We start from the raw sequence: 27,330 nt of genomic DNA, 5'->3' as shown, positions 1-27,330 counted from the left end.
ACGTATAGTAATAGGCCAACAATGGTACAAAAGAAGAAACCTGCAAGCTAGTAAACATGAATGTAAACAATACTGGCTTTAAAATGTGCAAATAATTGGCTTTTCAGATGTATCATGAGGGATAAACTGCATTTGGCATGTTGCTCAAGGATACACACAATGAGTTCTGGCGAGTAACCGCAAATGTAGACATTACTTGTTTACAAGAAAACACCACAGGGCACTTTTAAGATCCAATTACTGTTAAACATGCAGCTTCAGATGCTAATTATAGCTTTCTTTACGTAACAGTGCATGTTACTACTTGCAGCTTTTGAACATTCAGCTTGAACTATAGCTTGACTTCAAGGTGCAGTATGTGATTCTAGGTGTCAGATACCTGCAGTTTGGGTTGGTAGTCGGACTGAACCACCAACCCAGGGTGTATTTGACGACCTAGGATTGAGACTCAACAGTCAGTTACCTTTCTCCAGAAATTCCTTGATTCCAATTGATGTCTTCCAGTGGAGTTTTGCTGGCTCTCCTGGGTTGTTGCTGTACTATTGCATTTTCATATTGCCTGCCACCCATGCCACCACCACATAGACACATAGAGTATCAAAGCAGATCAAGAGTCAGACCTGCCCCTTTCTCTCTCAAACTTAGATCAGAATTTGATCAAACGGTAAAACCAGGCGGTGCTGATCAAGTTCTTTCTCACCTCAGTTTTCTTCAGAAACATATCTAAGTGGCATTTTTAGCTGTAACAGTGAAAGTTTGGAAACAGGAAGTAGGTAGCATACTGTCTGCTGAACAAGTGGACAACTACACATCATGTCACCCATCAGCAGGAGCATTTATTGGTCAGGTGTGACACAGTGAATTCTAGTAGTTGTGGCTTTTCTCTGGTCATGTAATACCAATTACAAAAGTATCTGCGTCTTTCTTGTGCACAGGAAGCTTAGTTTTATTAAAAGGCCATCTTTCCAGCAGGAAAATACCTCTTTAAGTGCAACTGAGTCAAAGTAAGGCTTAGACTTATTGGAAGTTTCGCCAAGTTTGACAGTATACAGCTGAATCTGATGAGCAGAGGAGAGTCTGAGATGTTCTGAAATAGGAATTGTACAGATCATTAACCTTTTTCAGTCATAGTATTAGAGGAAAAGCCAGAGTCATGCATCTTAATGAAGATGAGTCAATTGTGAAATCCATGTGTACGTGCGCTTGTGTGTCCTTGTAAGACAAAGACCCACAGACACTGTATAGAATATAAGCTAATAAAATGTCATCTGTTAGATTTGGCAACAAAAAGTCATCCAGGATGGAAAGTAGTTCCAGAAGTCGCAGTTGAGCCCTGGTTTGTAATGAACCTACCTGAAAACCAGCTTGTATACTTGACTTTGAGCTGTCTGTACATTGAGTGGAGGAGCCATGTGTAGGCTGCCTGTCCACTCTAGACAGGTCGGGGTTTGGTTTAGGATTTGGGTGGGAGGTGGTCTTGCAGAATCTGATGAATGGCTGCTTGTGCAAACGTGGGTGGGAAGGGCCAATACGGATTGGCCTTTTTACCTCGGCAAACCTCATCAGCTGGTAATTGGCACCATATGTCAAGCAGACGGACCTCTCTATAATGTGTACCTCTCAGTTCAGTCCTCAGCCTCATGAGCCCAAGGAAAGGTCCAACACTTACCTGCCACCAATCAGGGATTAAACTGTGGTGCTCCTTCCAAAAACCATACACTACTTTTCTATATAGATGAGCCATACTTAATTCTTTCTGTAAAACATCACATGGAAAGCAGCATGGAGGTTAGCTAAAATGATGATTACTTCTTTTTTATATCAGTTACCTACCTCTTTCAGACTCTCTGCAGACTAATTTGGAACAATATTCGAGCACACGTGAGAAGTTTCCCTTGCAGAAATCTTTTCATTAAAACCAAAATATGTTTTTTTCTTAACCTTAACCAAGGAATCCCTTTCTAGTTAAAAAGCCCTGAAGGCAAATGTCTCCCAGCAGTGGGACATGGATGGAATTTGTGGCTGAGATGACAGAGTTGTAGAAGCGTTTCCATCACTGTCGATCGGAGCTTGAGCTGATAAATACACCTGACTGCTGTGGACTTATTTGTCCTGGGACTGAACTCTGATTGTAACCTTTCACACTAAAGACAAAAGCCAGATGTGAGTGTTTGGGGTTTTTTGTCCAGTGCTACAGGGACTTTAGAGAGTGGAGAGGTACCATGGGCATACTTGCCAACCTTGAGACCTCTTACGTAGGGAGGATTTAGAAACCAATGCAGGAGGTCCGTTAAAAACTTTTAATTTTACCTCTAATTCTCAGGAAAGAATACAGAATAATTCCCCTGTCTTGTTTAAACTATTCATTAGTGTTCACTCATTCATTTCATAGCACCGTGTAGCCCCTGTGTTCAAGTGAAAAATTGACGTAGCACATTTTACAAAATGCGTGCTCCTCTAAAACCTAACGCAAGAAACAGGAAAACATCTTACAGTTTTTTATTTCTCATTTAGTACTCTCCATTTCTCCCTCCGTCTCTCTCTCACAAAGGAGGACGAGGCGTGAGTAGTCCTTTTCAAATCATGCAATGTAAGGAAGCGACATTTGGTGTAGCTGTGTTGATGTCCGGGTGGAAACAGTAGACTTTTGGAGTCATAATGAAAAAAGGGTGAAAATGTGGAAAGTGTGGAAAGTGGAGAAAACTCAAATAAAATGTCATGAAACAATATTAAAATACAAATTTTACTTTAGTAATTCATTTTCTTGAGGCAGTAGTTTGTAACCCAGAAAAATCTGAGCTGGCTGAATTGATGCCAGTAACAGTGGAGTAATGCAAATGGTGCCCAGCACACCACAAACACTACGGGCTGTGGACCGTCCCAACAACACAATACGATGGCCGAGTGGTCTGGGCCGTAACTGGCCACTCACTTCATGATGTACCAGCGAATATATAAGAATAAAAACACCTGATATATCCAGTGATTTTCTCTCCTAACCATCTGATGTTTTTATTACTGCCTTTTAGCGTTAGAGGCGAGATGACAAACTGATCAATGGGATATGTCAGTGCTTGTTGCTGATATGGAAAACAGCTTCTGAAAGATTCACTGTCAGTCAGGGACAGAAATCTGTGGTGCCGGGGCATCGGTGGCTTAGTGGATGGAGCCGGCGCCCCATGTACAAGGCTGTTGCCGCAGCGGCCCGGGTGTGGCCTTTGCTGCATGTCATTACTCTCTCTCGCCCCCCCTTCACGCTTAACTGTCCTATCTATAAAGGCAAAAATGCCCAAAAAAATATCTTGAAAAATCCAGGATGTCAGTCAATCGCTGAATAGGTGGTGCTGTTAATTTACTGAATCATCGTCAGTGTCAGTCTGTGTGTCTGTGTGTGTGTAGGGAGAGCGTTGGTGGTTATTTTAGACTGTAAATACGAGGCACTTGTCGTTGTTACCTGGTCTTTGAGCGTGTGTGCTGATTTGTCAACAGGCTGACCTGTCGACCCAGGACTTGTGATTTCTCAACATGTGGAACCCTCCCTCTTAAACCAAACCTTATGACACTCTGTATCCCTGTTTACACAAGAGACGGGCACGGGTCAGGCAGTGTGTCTCATAAGTGGGTGGTGTTTATCTTTAATACACCTACACCTGCAGCCTGCAGGCTGTGACGCTTATCCGGGGATTATTGTGAACTTTTGTCTGAACTTGGGCTGACGTGTTTGAATTCAGTGGCAGAGACTGAAAGAGTTGCCCGGGGTAGAAATGCATCACTCACTAAACAGATACTGAGTACATTTCTTTTTTAATGATACAAAAACATCTGTTTAGTTTCATGAAAAGAAATTATTTCACAGAAATAAAGCTTTGATTGCCTGAAGCTCCTCTACCTTCAAAAAGGATGACGTTAATTAGGGAGAATGAATGAAGCTTAAATCCAGTGTAGTTCAATGCATTGAAATTAACAACGTGAACCCCCTTGAAGCATCTGTCCTTTAGCAGCCACATTTCCAATGTAGTTGTTTTGTGTCTTACACATTATTAAACACAGGCTTGCAGTTTGTACTAAAAAAAAATGGCAGTTGAGTGAACACTGGTCATTGCTAAGCACTAAATGACTAAACAAAAATAGTGATTATAAATATTAGGTATAAAACTAGAAAATTTCACAAGAAATTTTTACGGGTGCCTACTACCACCACTGCTACTGAGTACATGTACACATTTACTATATTTATTGCCCAAACTTTGAATCATTTTTCTACATGAAAGAATGGCGATTTGTTGTGACTTCAAAAAGGAGTGATTTTTGCTGTTTTCACGTTGTTTTCTCAATGTTTTCTCGATGATCTGCCCTTCCTTCTAATGGTAATTTTTATGATGTTATTTGTGAATTTCGTAGAAACCGCTCGGCGAATCTCTGAAAAAAGTCATAACACACTATTCTCAGTCATTCCGCATATTTTAGTGTATGCTTTGTGAATGTGTTGGTAATGCTGTGGGACAAGAAGCGTGCCAATATATCGATACGGAAGAAGGAGAATAAGAAGAAGAAGTATGAGGAATAGTAATAGGTTGGGCCTCCTGTTACACAGCAGACAGCAGGTGAGTTGGATTGCAAAAGAGAATCTAAGAGTACAGGAGCGTGTGTAGATATGAGGGAGTTCGGACAGGTAGGAAGGGGCTTGATTATGAAGGGCCTTAAAGGTGAGAAGCAGAATCTTGAAATTGATGAGGTATATAACAGGAAGCCTGTAAAGTTGCTGGAGAACCTGAGTGATATGATCTATGGAAGGGGTTCTCGTAATGATACGGGCAACTAGAGTTTATGAGGACACTTGAGAGGGAGACCAAAGAGGACAGAATTCCAGTTATCAATATGAGATGTAACCAAAGAATGAATGAGGATAGCAGCGCTTTGAGGGTGTAAGTGGTGGGTGAAGACGATTAATATTTCATAGATGAAAGTATGCAGAATGAGTAACATTATTAATGTGGGCCTCAAAGGACAGCATGCTATCCAGGATGATACCCTGACTCTCAACCTGAGAGGATGGAAGGACTTTGGAGATGTCAATGGTTAGAGTGAAACTGTGCGGTTTAGCCAAAGTAGATTTAGTACCCACAAGAAGAACTTCAATTTTATCACTGTTAAGGTTTGAGGAAGTTGCATGAAAGCCAAGATTTTATATCCAATAAGCAGTCAGAAAGGGAAGCGGGGGGGCAGAGTGGAAGAAGGTCTAGTGGATAGATAGAGCTGGGTGTCATCAGCATAGCAGTGGAATTGAATGCCAGATTTTCTGAAGACATGGCCAAGAGGTAGGAGGTAGATAATAAATAACAGGGGACCTAGGACAGAGCCCTGGCTTAGTTTAGTGACCGTACAACCTGATGCTGTCTTCCTTACTAATTTGCAGGAAAAATACTGAATCCAGGCTTGCTGTTTCCCCCGCTTTCAGTCTTTTTTGCTAAGCTAAACTAATACTTAACAGAATGCTGTCCCCGCTCTCCTTTGTGTCTCTGCAGTGATAGCGTTAACTTTTTCTTGACCAATTTTGTCACTTTCACATCGTCCTTGCTCAGAGCTCTGCTCAGTTAAACCGCATGCTTGGACTCTGTGTTCGGCCGGCTTCCCATCTCACTCAGGGCAGAGCAGAGGCCGAGGACATTCATCATCTCACCTCAGCGGCAGACTGAACAATGGCTTTCACCTTTGATAGCAAACAGGGCATGACCAGCCACATCATTTGTTCTGACAGGTCCAGGAGAGATGAGAGGATGCTGTAGTTCCCTTTTTTCTCAGTTGAATATTTCCTCCTTTATCTACTATGAAATTGTTCCGACCGTAGAATCAGAAAGTATTTAGCTTCTCATCTCAGCATGGCAAGTAATACAATATTTTCTAGACTTTTTCATGGCGAGTCTCTTTCACATGGAATGGAAGAAATTTACCCTGTTTCTTCACCACATCTTCCCCAGCATTTCTTTCTCAAGGAATTTCTGAGAATGCACGAGAGGCTGCACATATGGCTCAGTCGATGCAGACAGACAGATGGCAGCCATAGAATCGGGGTTCTGCACATTGTAGAGGTGTGAATTATGTAATCTTTTCAAACTGATCCAAGCATGTGTGTGCGTCTGTTATGAGCTCGGTATGTGCACAGATAGCTGCCAAGCTTTGGCACTGTGGATTTCCAGGCTAAGAGATGAACTGCCGAAAGCCCCCTGGGGTAGCAGGGCGCACAGGGTGATCGGGTTCACCACGTGCTCTGCCACTGCAGTCAACGTTAACTGAGAAAGATTAGAGAAAGAAAGGCGTGTGTGTGCTTTCTTTCTCCCTCTGCGTCCTGGGTTGATAGACAACAGACAGCACATCCATTGTTTGCATAGGTGTAGTTTCTCCTCCGTTCTGCTGCAGATGCTTGGAAAACTGGGCTGTTTGGGAATGGACAGGAAACCCCACTCATTCCCCCTCTCTCTCTGTTGCGTCATTCGTCTCTGGAATGATGGTATTATGGTGCACTGTGCACATTTCAAATTACCCTGAGTGCTAGCCCACCTACTAGGCAAACTGTCATTTATTTTCTGTGCAGCCCCCTCATTGTCTCTAATATGCTCCCCTGATTTGCTTGAAACTGTGAGCAGATAAACTGTTACATCCATCAAATCAAAGCCAGTCAGGCAGTCGGAACACTCGTTGCGACGCAGACAACACACTGCTGACAGTCCATCAAGCTGCGCTACACCTCATCCCTCCTTGTTACTTTCTCTTAACCCCAATTGACATATTATCCAATCCTGCACACCCCTCACACTCTGCCACACAGCTGGATGGCAGCCGTTTTCACTTGATCCCTTGAAGTGCTCAAGGCTCTTACAATCATGGAGGAAAAAAAGAAGGAAAGCGAAAAAGGGAAAAACTCGACTCGCCACACTGATGAAAGCCTGTCTGCGTGCTCGAAGCCTGTAATTGAAGAGCAACCCCAATTACCAGCAGTACCCTGTGAGAAGTGGCTGCTATGTCACATGAGCAAAAAAGTATTTATGCATGTAATATTTATTACAAGTTGACATTTGATGCATTTTTAATGATCTTGTCTCCATGTTTGGCTTGCAAGGTCTGTTTCCTTTATCTCCTGTAGACATTGAATGAGTCCTGCGAGAGTGCTATTATCTCATCTCTTGAATAACAATCAAATGGATTACAGGAGCATCTCATACTTTGGATAACTGCACGCCTCTAGTGTCTCTGACTACAGGGTTTTACCATGAGAATGAATTATTTAGTAATTATCATCACAATAACCATGTAACTATAGTGTTTACTGATAAAACAGTGGAGTTTAAGGGGGTTTGGAGACTTGAGGGTGTAAACAGCTGTTGTGAATACCAAGGTGACAGTTTTGGTACACGGCTTAGCGACTGAACTCCTTCCAAATGTCAAAACAGCTATCTGCCGATGGGTTCCTTCAGCAGCTTAGAGGAGATGAAAGAGTATGACAGAGGACTCTATCTGTCATATCACGCACAGCTTGAAGTTGTCTAGACGCAATTACTTTTTTTCACCTTGCTTGTCAAAACCGTGATCACCCACGTAGTTTAAATCACAAGGTGCTGGAAGGTATTTTAAGGGCTGAGCTAACAGGTGGTTCTGTTATCTGGTACAAGCTAAGTACAGTCATAAAGGAGCAGGATTTATGTAATTCATCGTAACAACTTTAAATTCATACCTATGCTCAAGTTAACCTGCATTTCGCTACGATTTTTTAATGTTAACACTGAATCAGATGACGCAGTAAAACACACCTCTCCATTTTTATGCAGCTTTGAGTTTCTTATAGCTCACTGTTTTGGTTCTTTGGCACCTAGACTGTATGTTTGAGTCCATATGGATATTAAAGGGACAGTTCACCCTAAAATCCAAAATACATTTTGTTCTCTTACGTATAGTGCTATTTATCAACCTAGACTGTATTAAACTAAGGTCCGGGTAGCCCAGGCAGTATGTTTGACACCCCTGGACTAGAGCCTTCTGACAGTGTGAGATGTAAACATTAATGGCGTCCTCCTTGGCTGAGCTGTAAAGGCCCTGACACACCAAGCCGACACTCGGCCGTCGACCAAAGTCGGGCCGTCAGTGAGCGTCTGTTGGCCTAGTTTTTGCGGTGTGTCCAGCACCGTCGGCCCTTCGGTGTCAGCGGCGGCGGCTTTTTGGCCGATAGAGCATGCTGAAACGGCGGCGGAGCTAGTCGGTGAAAGAGATCACTCTGATTGGCTGTTTAGGTTTTATTCGCTTGCCCCTGTAGCGAGTGAATCTGCCTGTAGTGAAACCGGGGCTAACTGGTGCTTCCTAATCAGGCTCCACTTCACTCAGCTGCCCACAGACCAGCTGCTTCTTCCCACTTTAACCTGAATAACAAACCGGAGCTAGCTAGGAGCGTTAGCCACAGCATGACCGGAGGGAAGCACAGCCAGTTAACCTCCGCTATCTTCCCGTTTGGATCCAACCGGAGAGCCGGGGCTAGCTCGGAGTGGCTAGCCACAGCATGACGGAGGGACGCACAGCCAGTTAACCTCCGCTAGTCTCTGAGCTAGCCTCGGCTCTCCGTTTGGATACAGCCGGGGCACCGAGCCCTGGTGTGTTATCCAGGTTAAAGTGGGAAGAAGCAGCAAGTTTATCAGGCAGCTGAGTGAAGTGGAGCCTGCGGAGGAAACACCGGGACCATCTGAATGTAATAGTCCGTGGAGGTGCTGCGGTGCTCGGCTGCACAGATAGGTAACACCTCGGCTGTCAGGATGTACCACTCTGTCACTCCGCTCTCTCTCACACAGGCGCAGAACGTACGTGCTACTTGGCCGTCGGATGTAGTCCGTGTAGTGTGTTCAAATGCAACTGACACAAGGCGACGTGAGACGACGTAGACGATGCAACAGTTGGCTTTCGTCGCTGCTGGTTCTTTGATGTCGGTTTGGTGTGTCCGCACCTTAACGTTTGCTAGCTCAGTGGTGCTAGGTGAGATGGCAGTAGATGCACACTTCCTTCTGCATTGTAATACCATTTGCGGATGTTGTTCAATAGAAAGAAATTAGTTCTACATGAAACTGCTCACAACAAGGTCTGTGGATTATATTGAGCACCTAGGTCATCATTTCTGGAAAGAGACATTGCTGTTGAGTTTTTTAATGTATTGTTCTGGCACTTTGAGCACCACTAGCTGAGTGTCAGATAGTTCCATTATATTCAAGAGTAGGCAGACGTCGTAATGGCCGATATCTCCAACACTCAGCAACTCACACCAAAACAATCCAGAATGATAAGTAGCATAACAGCTTAGAGGTAGAAAAAGGTTCGATCTATTGGTCTATCTATCAAAATCAGTTACTGTGGAAAATATTTCTTATTTTCTATAACATGCCATGCCTTGTGTGATCTAGTCACTAAGAGCCTCCCCTCTTTCTGTCTTGTTTTTTGTGTGTAATGTCCCAGATTAGTGAAAGCTGTTGATAAGTGCCTCACAGTATGTGTTTACTACTGTGTCTGCACTTTAGAGGGCACAGACCGTCTGGTGGTGGAGCTGATGACCTGAGGGAGGCCAAGATAAATAATGTGATGCCGGCACTAAGTGGAAATAATGTCCATGTAGGTGGGGGGGGGGGGGACTGCAGGACTGAGGATGTTATATAAGCTGAGAATATGTCTGATTGATCATCCAGGTCACCATGCATGCTGATTTTCACTGTGTAATTGACATAAGAATAAAAGAGGAATAATGTGGTTGATTGTGTGTGTAATGAAGCAACATTCTCTTGAATTTCTCTTACATTTTCTCTTAGTTTTCTGTCGAGAAAAAATAAGAGAAGTCAACTCCAGAAGCAACAAACATTCTTAGCCATCCAAATCTGCTCTTACCCAGGTGTGCTGAATGATGAATCCCAATTTATCATAAATTAGAGGCGCATGGCTGATTGTTTTTTTAGATACAGTTTTAAATGTGATGCCAATCGGATTACCACAGATGCGTCTCAGTAATTAGCGAGGAAATAAGAGGAAATTTGCTTGTTTATCGCTTCCTGCATGACGGCTAATATGACATGTGAATGTGGCTGTGCTGTGTCGGTGAATTTGCCTCTGGACACGGTCACACATGAGCGAATGCAGGCGGGTGACCGTCGCCTGCTAAGGTGACATTCATGCTGATTGTGGCAAGAGCCTGATTTGACAGACGTAGCAAGCTAGCTTGCTAATTGATACATTTTCCATTTTCATACAGTCCACGTCTGTCTCTCGACTCAATGCCAGCCAGGCAGCATCGTCTCATGTGGGGCAGTTTGTATTTTTCATTGCCGATATCATACAATATCAGCAGGTTAGACACGGCAACAATCAGTGTCTCCTCCACACATACTTTTTTTGCTATTGGTTGAGGCTGCGACTTCATTGATTAGAATTCACCAAAGTTGAACTCCACGTGATGAAAAGACGCAAATCTTCTTTGCCACCAGAAATTAATATTTAATTCGCTCCTCTGCTCACATTTAATAGAAGTGGATGGCAGCATATAGGTGTTAATTTGGCATAACCTCATACTGAATTTGTGGATAAATGTTCATCCATTAATAGGATCAGCAAATGTCAGTGAAGTGTTTGGAGAGTGATACATTTTTAGTTTGGAACCAGGAATCACCATTTTGTGATTTTCCTGTAAATTACTGTTAACTTAAATTAAGTGGAACAAATTCGGCACATGTTCCCCTTGACTGTTTGTCATATTTTTTAATGCTGATAAAATTGTAAATACATTAAAAAAGATCTAATATACAATATATCAGATAATATATGTACCATAGCATTGTAAAACTTGTGTAGCCTTGGTGAACATCTGTGCCCTGAGTGCTTTCAGCTTCAATTAAGTGAAATGAAAGTAAACAGGTAATAGACATTAAAACACTGTGCCTCCATCAAGGCAGGTTGAACATTGTGCAAACACAGCCTACATGCAGGAGGCAATTAAAGACAACACTTAAGCTACTGATGACTTTGTTGCTGTGAGGGGGAAAAAAGCAAAAAGCCTTGGGAGTCCATACAAGTGTAGCAAAGTAGGAAACAAAAAAGAATAAAGGACCAAGGTAGTCTCCAAGGCAAAGAATAAAAAGCCTTTAATCAAATGGAGATTTCATGATGAAATTCAAAAAACATAGCTGGTACATGATGAGATAGAGCCGTTTTATAATCACAACCTACTCATATCGGCACAAAAAGGCCACTAAAGGCCTTTTTAACCGAACTTAAAGTTTTGTTCTGCCACCAATAGAACTTTCTTTCTTTCTTTAAATCTCTTAGATCAAAAGTGGCAAGACAGAGAAGGAGTGTCAGCAGCTGCTGCTGAGGAGCCTGCAGTACCTGGAGCGCTACATTTACCTCATCCTCTTCAACACATACCTGCATCTAGAGAAGAAAGACTCGTGGCAGCGCTCCTTCACTCTCTGGATGGAACAGGTACAGGACGCTCTGTAGTCTATGTCTCTATTCTCTATCTGTGTTCCCTCTATTCTGTCTCACCTTGATAACCACATGCAGTATATATCCAGCATATGAATCTGAATACCCTTTTATGACACTGTAGTAAATAAAATAGTCACAGAACAAGCAGAGATGATGATTGATAACTAAAGCTGGGCATACACTGTACAATTTGAGCCCATTTTAGAAATGTTGTTGCTTATTTCCAACTCCGTAAATCCAATGCTCACAATTTATGTGCTCACATTGTGAAGTCCACTCGTCAAGCCATGACCTGAGAGCTTACACTGTTCTTGTAGATTGACAATAAAACGGTCCTTCGCCCCCTGTGGACTGTTCTGGTTGCTGGCAGTTGTCAATAAAGATCTGTTTGAAAGCTCAGAGGCTACAGGGAAGGTAGAAGTTTGTTTGCTAGCAGAGGTACGGTTCACAATAATGTAGCTAGATGTTCCAAAACAAGCCTTAAAGTCAGTGTCTCCCAAAAGGGGTCAGTCCGATCTTGATTCCTTTCTCTCTCAGACCCCTTTTACACAGCCTGTTCAAGCCGGGAATTTTGCAACATGATTTCGCCTCACCGTTCTTTGTAAAAACGGAACTGGGGGAAAGAGTTGTCTGGCCTTTAAGCTTGCAGCGGAGGTAACAGCGCTGAATCTATATGTGCGTAAAAGGTACAGCCGGCAGGATGGGATCATGAACTGGACGGGTATGACTATATAACAGTGTGTTATATGTGTTACATACCAACAGGAGATTCAAAAGCAGTTAGTAGCAGTTAGCAGCTAACTCAAAGAAGAAGAACATTAGCGGAAAGGTCTGCAAATTGGGGGGAAAAAGAAATCCTGAAGCTCCTTATCCTCTGAAAAGAGGACAATATCAGCTGTCATATAACAGAGACGCTAAATGACTGTTACTAGCATGTCATTCCATTGTTATTGTTTATAAAGCGTCACTGACAGGTATGTCATATTTTACACTAGAGGCCGACACTGTTGTGATATATGTCACGCCCATCACAACTCTATTGCTTCTGGGATGCCAGCATGCTGTCTAAAATCACACACTGGGGTGTCGGGATGTTGCTGTGGTTTGGTTCTTCAGTCTCCCTTTTTTCCTCTGTCTCTGTCTCACACGCAGGCACACACACCCAAGTTAGCAAATGAGTAGCACCAACAAACTAGCTGGGTATGAGCTACACTGTACAATTGGCTGAGTGAGAAAAAAGGCACTGATCTTGGGGAATTGACATGTGGCTCTGCTTTAACTGTGCTAGAGCCTGACAACTGCCGACCAAAATCAACGGCCGGTTGGGAACAGTTGATCCTGTCATGATCGCTCCCCCCTGTACACTGCACGTCAAACAACGATGAACAACGAAGCTGAATGTCGGTCAACTCTAAAATGAGTCATGTGTTCAAAAAACTGGGACAGAAATGGCCTGAAATTGTTCATAAATAACAGTGTGCCTTTTATTGCATCTCTAAAATAACTGGTTAAAGTTCAGATGAGAAATGTCATGTAAAGGCTGCTGGTGATAAGTTTTTTCTTGAATTGCCCTCGACAAAATATCAGAAAAGCTGCACTTGTATTGAATAAGTCAGGGGACAAGAAAAACAATTTGTCACTTTGTCATTTGCTCCTGAAACGTGTCAGACTCAGTGATAATCACAGTTTCATTAAAGCTGTGGCAGGTGAACAGAACTTTAAATCCCCACAATTCCAAGTGTCAATCGCCGGGCGGAGGAAAAACAGCAGAAAAAGGAACAGTTTCTTTTTGCTTTTCTTTTTTTTTTCACACTAACAGTTTGTGCACATTGTGAAGCGGTTACCAGAGTTTCATTTGGATTTTCCTGTAGGAATTTACAAGCTGGTTCTGGTTCTATTGTGGCCTGGTTCTTCACACACTGAACTTCATAATGTCTCGGCTCTGTGTTTTTGTTGGTACATTAATCGTTTGGCCAGCTGTGCCCCTACAGTAAAGTGGAGAATTTATGTGCATTCCAAACAAATGAGTAGCCTGTAAGTGGTACCCAACACACACACACACACACACACACACACACACACACACTGCAATTAAAATGTATGTTGCAATATGTCAAACTCACATGATGTAAAAAAAATAAGCTGTTTGGCAGGTTGACAGGACACGTTCAGTGTGATCACTTAAAGCTGCAGTGCACAGAGAGAATTTTTAATGTAGATAAATAATAGCTCTACATTATATGGTCTCACTTACATTTCTAGGCAGTTAATTAATTTAATTAAAAGGTGTGAGCTGTCTTTTTGTTTAACCAGCTTTAGCACCGAAGCGCAGCAAAACCTCTTAAAACCTCTTGAACCTGATTCTTCTCAAGTTTTTTCTTTAGTTTGAACGATAAAATTATAATGTTTGTAATCTCAAAGTGTCAGACTGGAAAACTTATGCTAAAAGCAAACACCCTCGCAGCCATTTTCTGCCCTTATTAGCGAGCAGACGGCCTCGGAGGAACCTGTCCAAAACCCTTGAAAATCATTGAATGAAAATCTCCACCTTTTTCGTCCTTATTGAGGTGGAATAAACTCAAAGAAAAAACGGCGAATTTCAAAATAGACTGGAACAATAGCTGTGAAAACAATTGTCACAGAAATATGCGTGGTCAAACAGGGCATATTCTTCCTGTTATGAGTAGCAAATATATGTGGTGCATCAGAGTGACTCTAATGGCCCAGTTATGCCATGAGAAAATACAATTGTGCACACAGGGAACAGGGACGCTCGGCTGTGAAGCAGACAACAGAAAATGGATCATTTTAACTAAATATGGAAAGGACATTTTCTGGTTATTTCAGTATTTTATCACCTTGGTAACCTTTTGTTTTTACTGCTTTTCCGCTCGGTCCTTCTTTTGTTATTCCTTCCGACTTAAACTCCCCTCTTGTGAGAAAAGACTGGCAGTTTTGCACAGCGGTCTGGTCTGATCCCAGTATGGGGACAATTTTCCTCACAGTGGTGGGAAAGCAACTTTCCAAAGTTTGAAAAAGTTTTTAGTTGTTTGTTCAACCTGCAACCACTGATTTTTTTTGGCCAGCAGAAACAGGAGGTGAATGCATTATTGACATATCATCACCTTTTTTAGTTGACATGGCGAACTTCTTGGCAAACAGTTACACATCCAGCAGTTATGGAGCAAAGTATCATTAATTTAAAGTCATATTTGTGAGTCTTGTTTCCTGTTGAGCCAATATTCACTCTCTTTTAGCTCTGTTTTTGATCTCCACCAACTCCAAATATTTGGCTCTTTAGGGCCCTGACACATGAGGCAGACGGTCACTGTTTTGCATGCTAATCGAAGACAGAGCCCATCGGTTAGATAAATCCCTCTGATTGGCAGTTCAGCTCAGTGTTCGAGAAGAGAAAAGGACGTGAGGAAAGCAAACAAACGGCTAAAGTCAAGAGGGCGTGAGATAGAAACAAACTTGTAATATGACCTATTGTTTTAGCCGCTGAGCTCATCAGAATAAATAGTTTTTTATTGTTTGTGTTATTGTTCACTAGCACACAATGAATATCATTTGTTCTTTCAAGATCGGGTTGTGTTGTGCTAACTGGCTAACTAGCGTCTTGAATACGTCCTGTCAGAATGGAGAGCTATTCACGTGGGCACAGAATGTACATGCTAGCTGGCTGTTGACAGTAGTCCTTGCGATGTGTTCAAGCACAATTTTCTTGCTGGGGGCAAAAAGTGGGGATACTGCAATACGGTTCCATTGGTACCATCCACAACTTTTAATCGTGGAAACGTAAAAAATGCATAACGAACTGAACTGAACTGTACTGTCCTGCTTATGTTCACTAGCTTGTCTCTGACTGTGTCTGACTGCAGTTTGGTGTTCAGCAGGTAGTGTGAGTTCGGGTTTTAAGTGCTTTTTTACCGTAACAGCTGTCTGCTTGGTCAAAAATAACACTGTAGCCCTTATCCCACTGGACAAAAAAAATGTACTGACATCTGGCCGTAGAATTTAATGTGAAAGGCTACAATCGGCACTCATTCCCAGGATAAATCACTCTGTAGTAGTCACCATTTTTTACTGGCTCCAGCTCCAATTTGTTCAATAAGCACTGGTGGAAACATGACACCAGGGTGGATATGCAAATTTTCGCCCCTTTTGCGATGCGATGCAATGACATGCTGCCACAAATTCTGTCCAAGCAGTGCTCAAAAATCATTCAAAATTATGTCTACACCAAGTGTAGGAAACTACGACTCAATAAGTGACAGATATTTTGCGAACAGTAACACTATAATGTTGCACTTGGCTCCTTGCTGCTTTCTACTGTTTCTACTGTTTACTGTTAACCTGTTTTCCCTCCTGTTGACGGCGTTGAATGTGAAAAGCCAGGAAAATAAACGAAACAGAAAGGCACACTCGTCTAACATAGAGCTGGGTCGATGGCTCTGGTCTGCTGACAACTGGAAAGGAGTCTATTGCCTATTTAATCAAAACCACACATCATTTCACCTAAAAGAGTATTTATGTCATTTTGTTTGAAAATGTATTGAAAATTGAGCCTATAAAATGCAATATGCTCCGACTGTATGAAAACTATACATTTGACGGTCTATAAGAAATTGCTTTGTAACAAGTAAACAGTTTTGTCCACGTCTGTGACATTTTTGTAACTTAATGATAAACACCAAGAAGGAAGGGGATAACTAAAAGCCATTAGTCATCCAACACCTGAAAGTCACTTACAAATGTTATTTCCTCGACAGGAAGTTGAGTTGAAATGTTGTGGAAGTATTTCAAGGGCTAATTTGTGCTTATTGTGTTCGCACTGCCCTTTAAATTATGAGTCAGACATTTATAACACACTTCAGCTCACAGCCCAATCTGCTGAAAATCTTAACTTGCCTCTGAGTGTCTCCTTTGATAAGGTTGTTCTTTTTAAACAGTTTGTACAGGCAAAGTTCATTTTTAAGCATCTGTCTGACGCGTACTGCTGCTGTGTCAGTTTTCATGCTGTCTGTTGTTACTTTAAAGTTTTGTTTTTTTGTAAAAACTTGAAGCAATTAGTGCTGGAAACCATCCATCATTTATTGTATGTGGTCCCTGAAGGTGCTGCTGTCCATAACAGCCATCTTTTATAAATGGATATATATATCATTATTGCCAATTTTGTTGAATTTGCTGCCGAGTATAAATAACCTTCACAGTAGTCTGATAAATTCGCACCTCTAAACCTCAGGGGCAGCGTGATCTCAGGTGTCCTGTGATGCACTTTTAACTCCCATTTTCTGGCAAATCTCCTCCATTTCCTTAAACAGCTGGGGCCATATCCCAGACAAAATGTCTATTAAATGTGCAGTATGCTCTCACCTCTGTGGCCACTGGGAAGGTCTGGCGGGAAACCACTAACCAGGCATATCACAGCCATCCATCAGCTGCACAGAGAGCATCATTCAGATGGCACCACAATATATTAAGAGAGTCATTTTCCTCAGTGGAGTGGATTCAAAAGATTTTCATGCTATTTCAGGCCGTGACATTTTCACTTCCTAATGCAGGACTTTTAAAGTGAAATATCTGCAAATTTCAATCATAGTAGCTTGACATCAGTTGGGGAATAAGGCTTATTATATGCCTTATATATATTAATCCGAGCAGCTTTTCAGTCCAAAATGGTGGCGGAGTTTTCGAACCTGGGCTTGGGGCCCTTCTGTAGGGAGTTTGCATGTTCTTCCTGTGTCAGCGTGGGTTTTCTCCAGCTTCCTCCCACAGTCCAAACACATGCAGGTTAGTTTAATTGGCAGCTTGAGGTTGCCTGTAGGTGTGAAAATGAGCATGATTGGTTATCTGTCTCATAGTGTGAGCTCTGTGGTAGTCTGGTGACCTGTTCAGGGACAGCAGGGATAGGCTTCAGCCCCGCTCTGACCCTGTAATTGGATAAGCGGTTACAGAAAATAGATGGATTATCTGTTGTATGTTTTACTGTCAGGATTAGCGAATATGACAAAAAGTTAAAAGTTTCCTACCAGTGTTAATTTTGTCAACTAAAACTTAAACGAAAACTTTTCGTTAACGACCCTTGATTCCGTGACTAATTTGTGACGATAACGTACATTTAATAAGTACTGACAACAAAAACGAAAACGAAATCTCTGTTCATTATGAAGCGACGAGTAAAAACGTGACGAAAAAGCTGACGCTGGCCAGCCGGACAATCTGGATTACAACCATCCTCAATGCCTTGATTGTTTTCCTTTTTAACCAATTAATTATCTTCACTCAAATTCAAACTCTCAGTGTATCTTTCTGATTGGATGACCTCCCCCCGCCCTCCGCGTGGTGCCACACAGAAGTCTTGGCTCCACAGCGGGAAGCAGGGAACAACAACGGCTGTAAAACTCTGTAAAATTACACAAAAGCATACATTTTCGTTTCCAAATATTTATTTGAAAACGAAACCATTCATACGGTCAATAAATTTGTTTATAATATTGTTAATAATGTTAATAATAAAAACAAATGTAATCTCAACAGTGACCACATCAGCCGGTGGGACTGCGGCTAAACCGCACCCAATGTTCATTCATTCATTTAATCGCGTGTTCTGTGTGTGTGTGTGTGTGTGTGTGTGTGTGTTAGTATGTCAGAGAGGAGGAGTATCAATAAAAAAAAAAAAGTTTCCACTAATTATTTCGGTGTTTATTTCTTTTATTCTTAAGTTTTTTTTTAATTACAATGCGTAATTTAGCACCTAATATTATAGACCAAAAGTTAATCTAATTTATTATTGTAGAATGTATTTAGCAAATCACAAGTTTCAACTGGAGACACGGCGCAGCATGCAAAAACAAAAAAAAAGGGCATTATAAAAAGCCGACAAATAGTGTTAATTAATTGACATGAGACATTGGAGAGGTTGTGAGTCCTATTCTATAGTCTGTAATATTTTTTTTATTTTATCATATCTTCTCGGAAATTACTCAAAAAAGCATTTTTTTGTGTGCTTCTGAGCACACAAAATCTATTACAGTATAACAAAATTGTCAAATTATGTCAAAAGACTAAAATGAGACTAAAATTCTTGTCAAAATTAACACTGTTTCCTACTCTAGCTTTAATCAGGGAACCAGCAACATTCGAACGAAGGCCTGGCTCTCTCTGTAACTAAGGTAAATATTAGGCAGCTATTAGGGAATTTACGGTAAACCTCAGAAAACAGGTTTTGTGTGGCCAGGAGTGAACCACAGCTCAGTTTGGTTGTACTGTTTGACTGAGGCGTTGGAGAATGTGGTACATAATAAAGTGAATTACTCCACCGACTGAGTGGAAGTTTAATTGCCCACATACTACAGCTCATCAGATGATCACACCTCCGTCATCAGCCACACAACATTAATGAGTGGGAAACCTGCTGGGAGTGCTCGGCCCCTGCAGGCTGAAACTCCTGTGAAGAAGTCGTCAAAATCACAGCATTATAGTACACAAATAGTGGCACTAGCTCAGTGCATTTAAGCATGTAGACATGGTCAAGACGACCTGCTGAAGTTCAAACCCAGCATCAGAATGGAGAAGAAAGGTGATTTAAGTGACTTTGATCGTGGCATGGTTGTTGGTGCCAGAAACTGCTGATCTACTGGGATTTTCACACACAACCATCTCTAGGGTTTACAGAGGATGGTCCCAAAAAGAGAAAGTATCCAGTGAGCAGCAGTTCTCTGGGTGAAAATGCCTTGTTGATGCCAGAGGTCAGAGGAGAATGGCCAGACTGGTTCAAGATGATAGAAAGGCAACAGTAACTCAAATAACCACTGGTTACAACCAAGGTCTGCAGAAGACCATCTCTGAACCAACAACACATCCAACCTTGAAGCAGATGGGCTACAGCAGCAGAAGACCACACCAGGTGCCACTCCTGTCAGCTAACAACAGGAAACTGAGGTTACAGTTCACACAGGCTCACCAAAACTGGACAATAGAAGATTGGAAAAACGTTGCCTGGTCTGATGAGTCTGGATTTCTGCTGCCACATTCAGATGGTAGGGTCAGAATTTGGTGTAAACAACATGAAAGCATGGATCCATCCTGCCTTGTATCAACGGGTCAGGCTGCTGGTGGTGGTGTAATGGTGTGGGGGAGATTTTCTTGGCACACTTTGGGCCCCTTAGTACCAACTGAGCATGGTTTAAACACCACAGCCTACCTGAGTATTGTTGCTGACCGTGTCCCTTTATGACCACAGTGTACCCATCTTCTGATGGCTACTTCCAGCAGGATAACGCACCATGTCACAAAGCTCAAATCATCTCAAACTGGTTTCTTGAACATGACAATGAGTTCACTGTACTCCAATGGCCTCCACAGTCACCAGATCTCAGTCCAGTAGAGCACCTTTGGGATGTGGTGTGTGATGCTATCATGTCAATATGGACCCAAATCTCTGAGGAATGTTTCCAGCACCTTGTTGAATCTATGACACCAAGAGTTGAGGCAGATCTGAAGGCAAAAAGGGGTCTAACCTGCTACTAGCCAGGTGTGTCTAATAAAGTGGCCAGTGAATGTATATGTGTGTGTGTGTGTATATATATATATATATATATATATATATATATATACACACACTATACACTGTGTATGGTCAAACAGAGCAGATGTCTGTATGAATGTAGCTGAAGTGTGCAGGAAAGGTAACCCATTAATTCCTCTTTTTCTCCTGAGTGTTTTCTGCTGTGCTCTGTAGATTTATATGCTTTTTCAGCAGCAGCAGTTTGTCTCGACTGAATAGAGAGAAAGAGAGCCGCTTTCAGTACTTGACACTGTTTGATTGTCGTAATCACTGGGAATTGCCGTGCACATGCACAGCACAGAAACGTTGAGCACAAAACACATTTCTAAACATATCGTTAAAGTCAATTGAATGACTTCATACAGGCAAAAGTCCCCTGGTTACACTGTAATCACAAAAAATAGAAATTGATTTTAGCCAGGCAGATTGAGTGAGGTGAGACGGTTGCTGTGGCAACCATCATCTTTGGCATTAGGGTCAGGATTAGGTGTAATTTAAAGCAGTATTTATTCGGATGGATTTCTGCACCCAAGTGACCTCCAGAATCGATCGCTAAAACATTCAAGCCTCCAAATACCTTATTTTGTGTCATGTATTTGATCCATATCATGCTGTTCACTCTATCTACGTGGATTCTGTGGTGTCGTCTCTACTTTCTTCACTACTTTTCCTTTGAGAATCACAGATCATTTCCACACTATTCTCAAAATCAAAACTGCTGACTCCACGTCCGCTAACAAAAAAGTTGCCGGCCTGTTCTGTAACTATTTGTGCAACAGAATTTAAATCAGGTCAGCTCACACAGCGTTCCTCCAAAAATCAAGATTCTCCTGAGCATGCAACATGGCATGACATCACCTAGATAAGAATTAAAATCATTCAGACTTTCAAACCCTTTTTTGTTTAAACATTTGAGCAAAAGAATTATCTCTGACGGAAATAAAATAAATCAGTATTGTGATGTGTTCAATGGCCCAGTTGCAGCAGAATCTGGCAGCGCCCCAACCGATGTGACCCAGCCAACCCGAAGGCACAATCATTAGCCTATCACCAGTGACCGTGGCAGGATCATTAATGACAAACTGTGACGCCGGAGGCGGCAGTCGAGGGTCATCGCCATCACTGGTCGTACATTTGAAGCCACTGTTACACAAGCTGCCAGATTTGAGCGGTACAGTCTGTCCTGCATCCTGCCCTGTGTGTATGCGTGTGTGCGCACGGACTAATTTGATCTCTACAGTGACTAAAAGCAGGAGCACAGTGTTCCCAGTCATGCAGGGTGCCAGCCTGTGCCAGCTGATATGGAGCCTCTGACCTATTTGGTGCTGTTGCTTCTGCTCAGCCAGATTGTTTGAACACAGAAGCATGTGTTTGTGTCGTTTCACTGCAGGATCAAAACGATGCAGCCGTTCATATTTGAAGTAAATGCTTACTGCCACATTGTGCGCATGCTGCACAAATATTGTTCCTAGCATCATTAGCCCGTGGTGCCTCGTGGCCATGTAGTGAGATCAGAGCAGAAACATCAGAGGAGTTATTGGAATTGAAATCCATGTTTGCTAATCCAAAACGTGGCCGTTTACACAATGGCAGGACTTGTGTACAGTGCATACCAGGGATGCCTGCAGGAGAGGTACCCTATCAGTCACTCCAGCTGTTTTGATGTGTGGCACAGAGGCCTCCCTGTCCCCCTGCACAGAACCCGGTATGTGCAGCCTTTGAGATAGCCGACTGTGGGAAAGACCAGCGCCTCCTCCCCAGCAGCTCCAGCAGTCTAATGAGTATTGGCGTTTGTGATTTCTTCAATGCAGCATGAAAGGCATCTGCCTGACAGCTCTGTTTACTGTCACCATGGACAGTTTGTCACCACATACCATCTTCTTCAAGGCCTGCTGTGATTTGTTGTTTTCATCTCATGTCTTCAGATGTTGTTTCTACCGCAGCAGCACCCTGGGGAGCCACGAGCGCTTGCCAGGGGTGTTGTGAAATTTTCATTGTATTTATCTGTGTATAAAAATGAAGGTAAATTAAAATGACATTTTTAAACAGGTCAAAACAAAAGAAATAAACACTAAACATTAAAATCACTCCATGTTAAAAATCCTTGTGGAAATGTGACATGATACTAGTACTTTGTGTTTAGTGTTAATTCGCAAATGCCAGCATCCTAATGTGTTAAAGAAATACTTCACCCTCCAAATCTTCATTTGTATGTCAGTTACTCACCCTGTGTGATGTCAAATTAATAATAATAATTTAAAAAAAAGGCTTTTCTCACATGCCTCCGCAGTGAACGAAGAATCCAAAAACAGTGGAAATCTTAATGAATTTAAGTCATAGGGTTTGGCGTTTAAATGACTAATGACGAATGTGTCTAATTGGTAAAAAGTACACTTTCCAGCACAGAGTTTTTATTTTTAAGTGTTGTTTCCTGCTGTAAAATGAGTGACTAATAGACAGCTACTGGACAGAGACAGCAAACTAGCTCAACTTTGAACTATTCACTAAGGAGAATTTTGGACCCCGTGGCTGGACCAGTTCAGAACCACAGATTTAAAGCACCTCCATGTAAACAGAACAGGCTCACTTCATGCGGAAGTGTGTATGAAATATTAACATTTTAACAAAAATACTCATATGACTGGATAAATGAGACTTTAATTTTACTGCAATAGTTGTGTGAGAGTTGGTAAATGGATGTTTTAATAGAGTTTTGCTGTCATTAAACGTGGATCCCTTTCAGTTTAATTCATCAAGAATGTTCCCTTTTTTGGATTATTTGTTAACTGTGAAGACATGTTAGAAAAACGAAGTTTTCTTACAAATTAATCACAACACAGGCTGAGTAACTGATAGACAAATAGTCATTTGCGGGGTGAAGTGTCCCTTTAAACTAAAATGGTGAGAATGGGTAACAGTTAAACCTGCTAAGCATCAGCATGCTAGCATTGTTATTAGCCCCTTTCCCACCCGCTAACTTTTGTATTTATTCTGAAAGGTAGGCATTCACTCCGTCCAAGCAACGCCCAAACATTGTTCAAGATTTAGTCTGCACTGTGTTTTAAAAACGGACCGAATAAGTAATGGAGATAACAAAGAAGTAACACTGGCCTCCATGGTGCTTTCTACTGTCTACTAACCTGTTTTGCAACCCTTGTGGGCCACTGAACGTGACATACCGGAAATAAAAGGCATACTCATCTGCTGAGCTGTGTACAAAGCTTTGGTCTAAAGCAGTGGTTCCCAACTGGTCCAGCCACGGGGTCCAGATTTCGTGTCATTAGTTCAAGGTCCGCACAGTTTAATATATTCAGCATCATCATTTGGCCACTCTACAGCAGGAAATGGCACTTAAAATTAAAGCTCTGTGCCAGAATATTAACTGTACTCTAAAATAAAGTGTTTTTCACAAACTTGACAAGTTCGGTCCATTCAGAATCACCCCGTGACCCACTTTTGGGCTGTGACCCACCAGTTGGGAACCAGTGGTCTACAGGCAGTGTGAAAGAACTCTGTTGCTTATTTTTAGCAGGTTTTCCCACCTGCATACACACACCGATTTGGGTGGAAACGGTGTAATTGTAAGTATGTTAGCATCTTCATGTTAGCATTTAGCTCAAAGCATCCTTGTGCCTAAGTACAGCCTGATAGAACCACTAGCATGGCTGCAGCCTTTTGTTTTACGGACAGGGGGAGCTAACTGGCCCACACTGGACTGCCTCGTCTGCAAAGAAAAGGCTTCATTGACATGTTTTTGGTGGTTTTTACTGTGAGGTTTAAAGGAATACTTCTGTTAAAGTCAGTTGTATAATCGTCTCCACTGTTGATCCAGATGGTCTGTATGTTCCAAAAAATCATTGTTTTACCAGAAAATCAGTAGTCATGGTGGAGCTTCTGTTACAAGGTCATGGACGTGGTGTGTTTACCTCTGTGGTGGAGAGTCTGTGTTTGAAATATACTGAACATTTACTGTACATGGATTGAGGAGAAGACTTTTTGGCTGGGGGAGTGGTGTGAAACTTTCTTTGGAAGTTTCAGTGGCTTTTTTTGCCAAAACCTCTGTGTCAGCATTACAATCCATTCTGCTGTAACTGTACTGTAGGAGTCACTTTGAAGAGGGGTTCATCAGTGTTTGATAAACAAAAGATAGATTTTTGGTGGAGTATTGTTTAAAACAAGACGAAGAATGCCGAAGACAAAAGGTCACTGCCCTTGGCTCTGACCCACAGTGATTACATTCAGTCACTCTTGATCCTCTCCATCTCAACCCCCCCGACATCCCCTCTATACTGTTTTGGATTTTCCCTCATACCCTATTTAGACAGCTGTGGAGTAGATGAGTCAGGTTAAGTACCCTGGTTAATAGCATGAATCCAAAAGTCCTCTTGGGAGTCCCATCCACTGACTAATGCCTCAGCTGCACCCACTCATCTGTTCCCACCAAAGCCCTCATACAGCGGTCACACTGGCTTCCTTCCAGTAACACATCAAACACAAACACGGATGTGCTGAACGTACATCAGTGCATGTATTTGTTATAAAGAGCTGAATCAAGGCAGGACAATAGAAGCTGCACGATGATGTGTTCATAGTGAGAACGCTCGCAGGACTGAGGGACGGTTTAAACCAGCGTGGACTCTACAAAGCAAAAGTTTTAGCGTTACATGATATCTATTGTAAGATTTGATTTTGCACGGTCAGCAAGTAGGTAATCTAGACCACGCTCTGCGGTGCCTCGTGTTTATTTCTGCACAAAGCTGGCCGGCTAAGCTATAATCATTGTTAGTGAAAGGGATATCTTGATACTATTATTCCTGCTCATTGTTCCAGTATGTCCTCCTCAGCACTCAACCTGACAGTGCGTTTTTTAAAAGTGCTTCATACTGGATTACCTCACAGCCTTAAGAACATAACCACAGTCAGATTCTTCAGTTTAGTGTAGTTCAGAAGTATGCATCCACAAATGATGCCCTTGTTTCAACATCTCTCCTCTTGCACATTCCTCACCGCTCTGAAATTCTTCTTGACCGCCTGGCCCGAGGCACAGTGGGAGAGGTTAAATTGGCATTTGAGGCCACGTTACCGCTACTGAGTCATGCCCTCAACCTCTCCGAGGGTCTTACAAGCGTGCTAACAGCTGGTGGTTCAGCCTGGATCGATTCCAAGAAAAAAGGGCAAGAGGCATACTCTAAAAAATAACGTTTGTAAATCCTTCAAATGGGCTGTGATGTGAGAATCGATACACAGATCAATGGGCATGAATCAATTTGACACACTCTGTTAACAGGGTAGTCTCTCATCTTTTATCCGATGTAGTGTCTGAACACCGCAGCAGTTTCTCAAAGCCTCCCCTGCAGAGTAAACTAGGCAAGCTGTGCCACTCCTCAAGTTTTTGCAGGGCAGCCGGCGTCTGCTGGGTTTGTTTGTGTTTGTTTGTGTTGTTTGGCTTTATGGTCAGATGTTTCTGGTTGTCCGTGGTGCTCCTCATCAGTCTGATGGTGTTTGACAGCCAAAGCAGACCATGAGTCAGTGTGACCTGCTGTTTAATACCAACACTGAACTCCCTCTCTCTCGGGGGGCATCTCGCCGTCTTCCTCTCTGCCGTCATTCATTCATTCAGTAATGATGACTCAAACAGAGAAAAACTGAACAACATACACTGTCTCCATGATGTTGTTCCAACGCTGTCTCATTACTGCACTCAGGTACAATGCTCAGGTGGTAGGTTTTTACTTGTGTGTACCTCTTTCGGTGGGTTATCACACATGACTATGAATTCAGTGGTAAATGGACTGCATTTATATAGTTGCTTTTCATTCACCTATTCATGCATTCATTCAGAGTATTGTGTGAACATGTGTGGCATGCTCTTCATCACATCTGTGGTCTTGTTATTTGCACTTCAAAAACTATTGAAAGACATTTATAGAAGCCTTTCTGTGTGGGATGATGCAGTATTCTGACAGCCGAGGTAACAAGTTTGTGGATTAAGATTTTTTAATATTTACAGTTTTCTGCATATTAGTATTTTATTTCTGTAAAGTTTGGGGAATTACAAGTGATAGATTAGGCAAAATAAATTGAAGCAGCAGAGCCAGAAATATCTAGACTCTTAGTCTCAAGCATAGGACCGGCCCCAAATTGCTGGATCCTACATTTCCCATAATGCAGCTCAGTAGCCTTGTCTTTTGCCTGGTACATGTCCATCCATGTCACGCCCCCAGTTTTTGATGCAAGGTCTTTGTTTCTCCAAGCCTGAGCTAAGATAACCATAGGCTGTATAAAGTCATGGACATAGCTACCGTGACATCACCCATTGGTTTGTGGACCCTTTTTTGAAGCTTTGAGTTCGGCATTTCGCTGTCGCCATCTCGGCTTTTGGAGCCAGAAGTGACCATATTTGGGCTAAAGGGTGGAGCTGTGGATGAGGGAGGGGTGGATCTGACTCATAGACTGTGGTGACGACTCACAGACAGCCTGTCACTCAAGCCTTAACTATGCATAATTTAAAGCCTTAATAAGAAGTAAGCGTTCAAAAACAGAAAAAAATTTGCGTCTGTTCAGTTTTCACAAATGTTGAAATTAGCTAAAGAGACCAAAACCGTTTTTGCACCAGGCTGTAAACATCTTTATTTCTGCTGTTAAAGTTTAACATGGGGTGTCTATGGCTGTTTTGGTGCCAGCCTCAAGTGGCCATTCAAGGAACTGCAGTTTTTGGCACTTCCTTGTTTGCTTCATTTGTCAACCCATGAGGCTGCTACTTGAGTGTGACATGTAACATAAGCTTCAGGCAGGGCTTTCTAAACACTAACAATGGAATAACATGGCAATAACACTTACTTACTGTTCCCGTTATATGTGGTTTGTCTTGTCCTCTGCTCAGATGTTAAGGAGTTCCTGGTCCTTTGAGTTAGCTGCTAACTGCTATTAGCTGCTTTTTAAATTTTCCAGCGTAGGATTGCACATACAACACCTGGTCAAAACATCACATCATCGACATGTTGATGTGGCGCTTGGAGATAACATTGGAGATAACCCTGATGACGTCACTACAACATCTTTAGGGTTATTTTTTTGCAACTTTAAGAAAACTTTGCTAGAAATGGAGTATTTTTATATTGTGGTATTTTTTATTATTACCTAAGTAAAGGATCTAAATATGTCTTCTGTTACTTCCTGTTGTTTCCAAACCCACAGTAGGTGCCTATTGTTCCAATGCAACAGCTGCACATGTAGGAAACTGTCATGTGACATGCTTT

General features: G+C 42.2%; 1 protein-coding gene across 8 annotated transcripts in view; it reads left to right on the top strand.

Moving 5' to 3' along the window:
* The window catches only part of pald1a (phosphatase domain containing paladin 1a), a 96,773-nt gene that overhangs the window by 66,308 nt on the left and 3,135 nt on the right, over positions 1-27,330 (top strand). For all 8 annotated transcript variants that reach the window (XM_033611785.2, XM_033611782.2, XM_078163209.1 and 5 more), the window contains one exon: positions 11,341-11,496. In XM_033611785.2, coding sequence (XP_033467676.1) covers positions 11,341-11,496 — 156 coding nt within the window. The remainder of the gene's footprint in view (positions 1-11,340; positions 11,497-27,330) is intronic.

The sequence above is a fragment of the Epinephelus lanceolatus genome, chromosome 21 (assembly GCF_041903045.1).
Source record: "Epinephelus lanceolatus isolate andai-2023 chromosome 21, ASM4190304v1, whole genome shotgun sequence".
Classification (NCBI taxonomy): Eukaryota; Metazoa; Chordata; class Actinopteri; order Perciformes; family Serranidae; genus Epinephelus; species Epinephelus lanceolatus.
The sequence above is the reverse complement of the archived record's forward strand: the minus strand, read 5'-3'. Positions and strand labels throughout refer to the sequence as shown.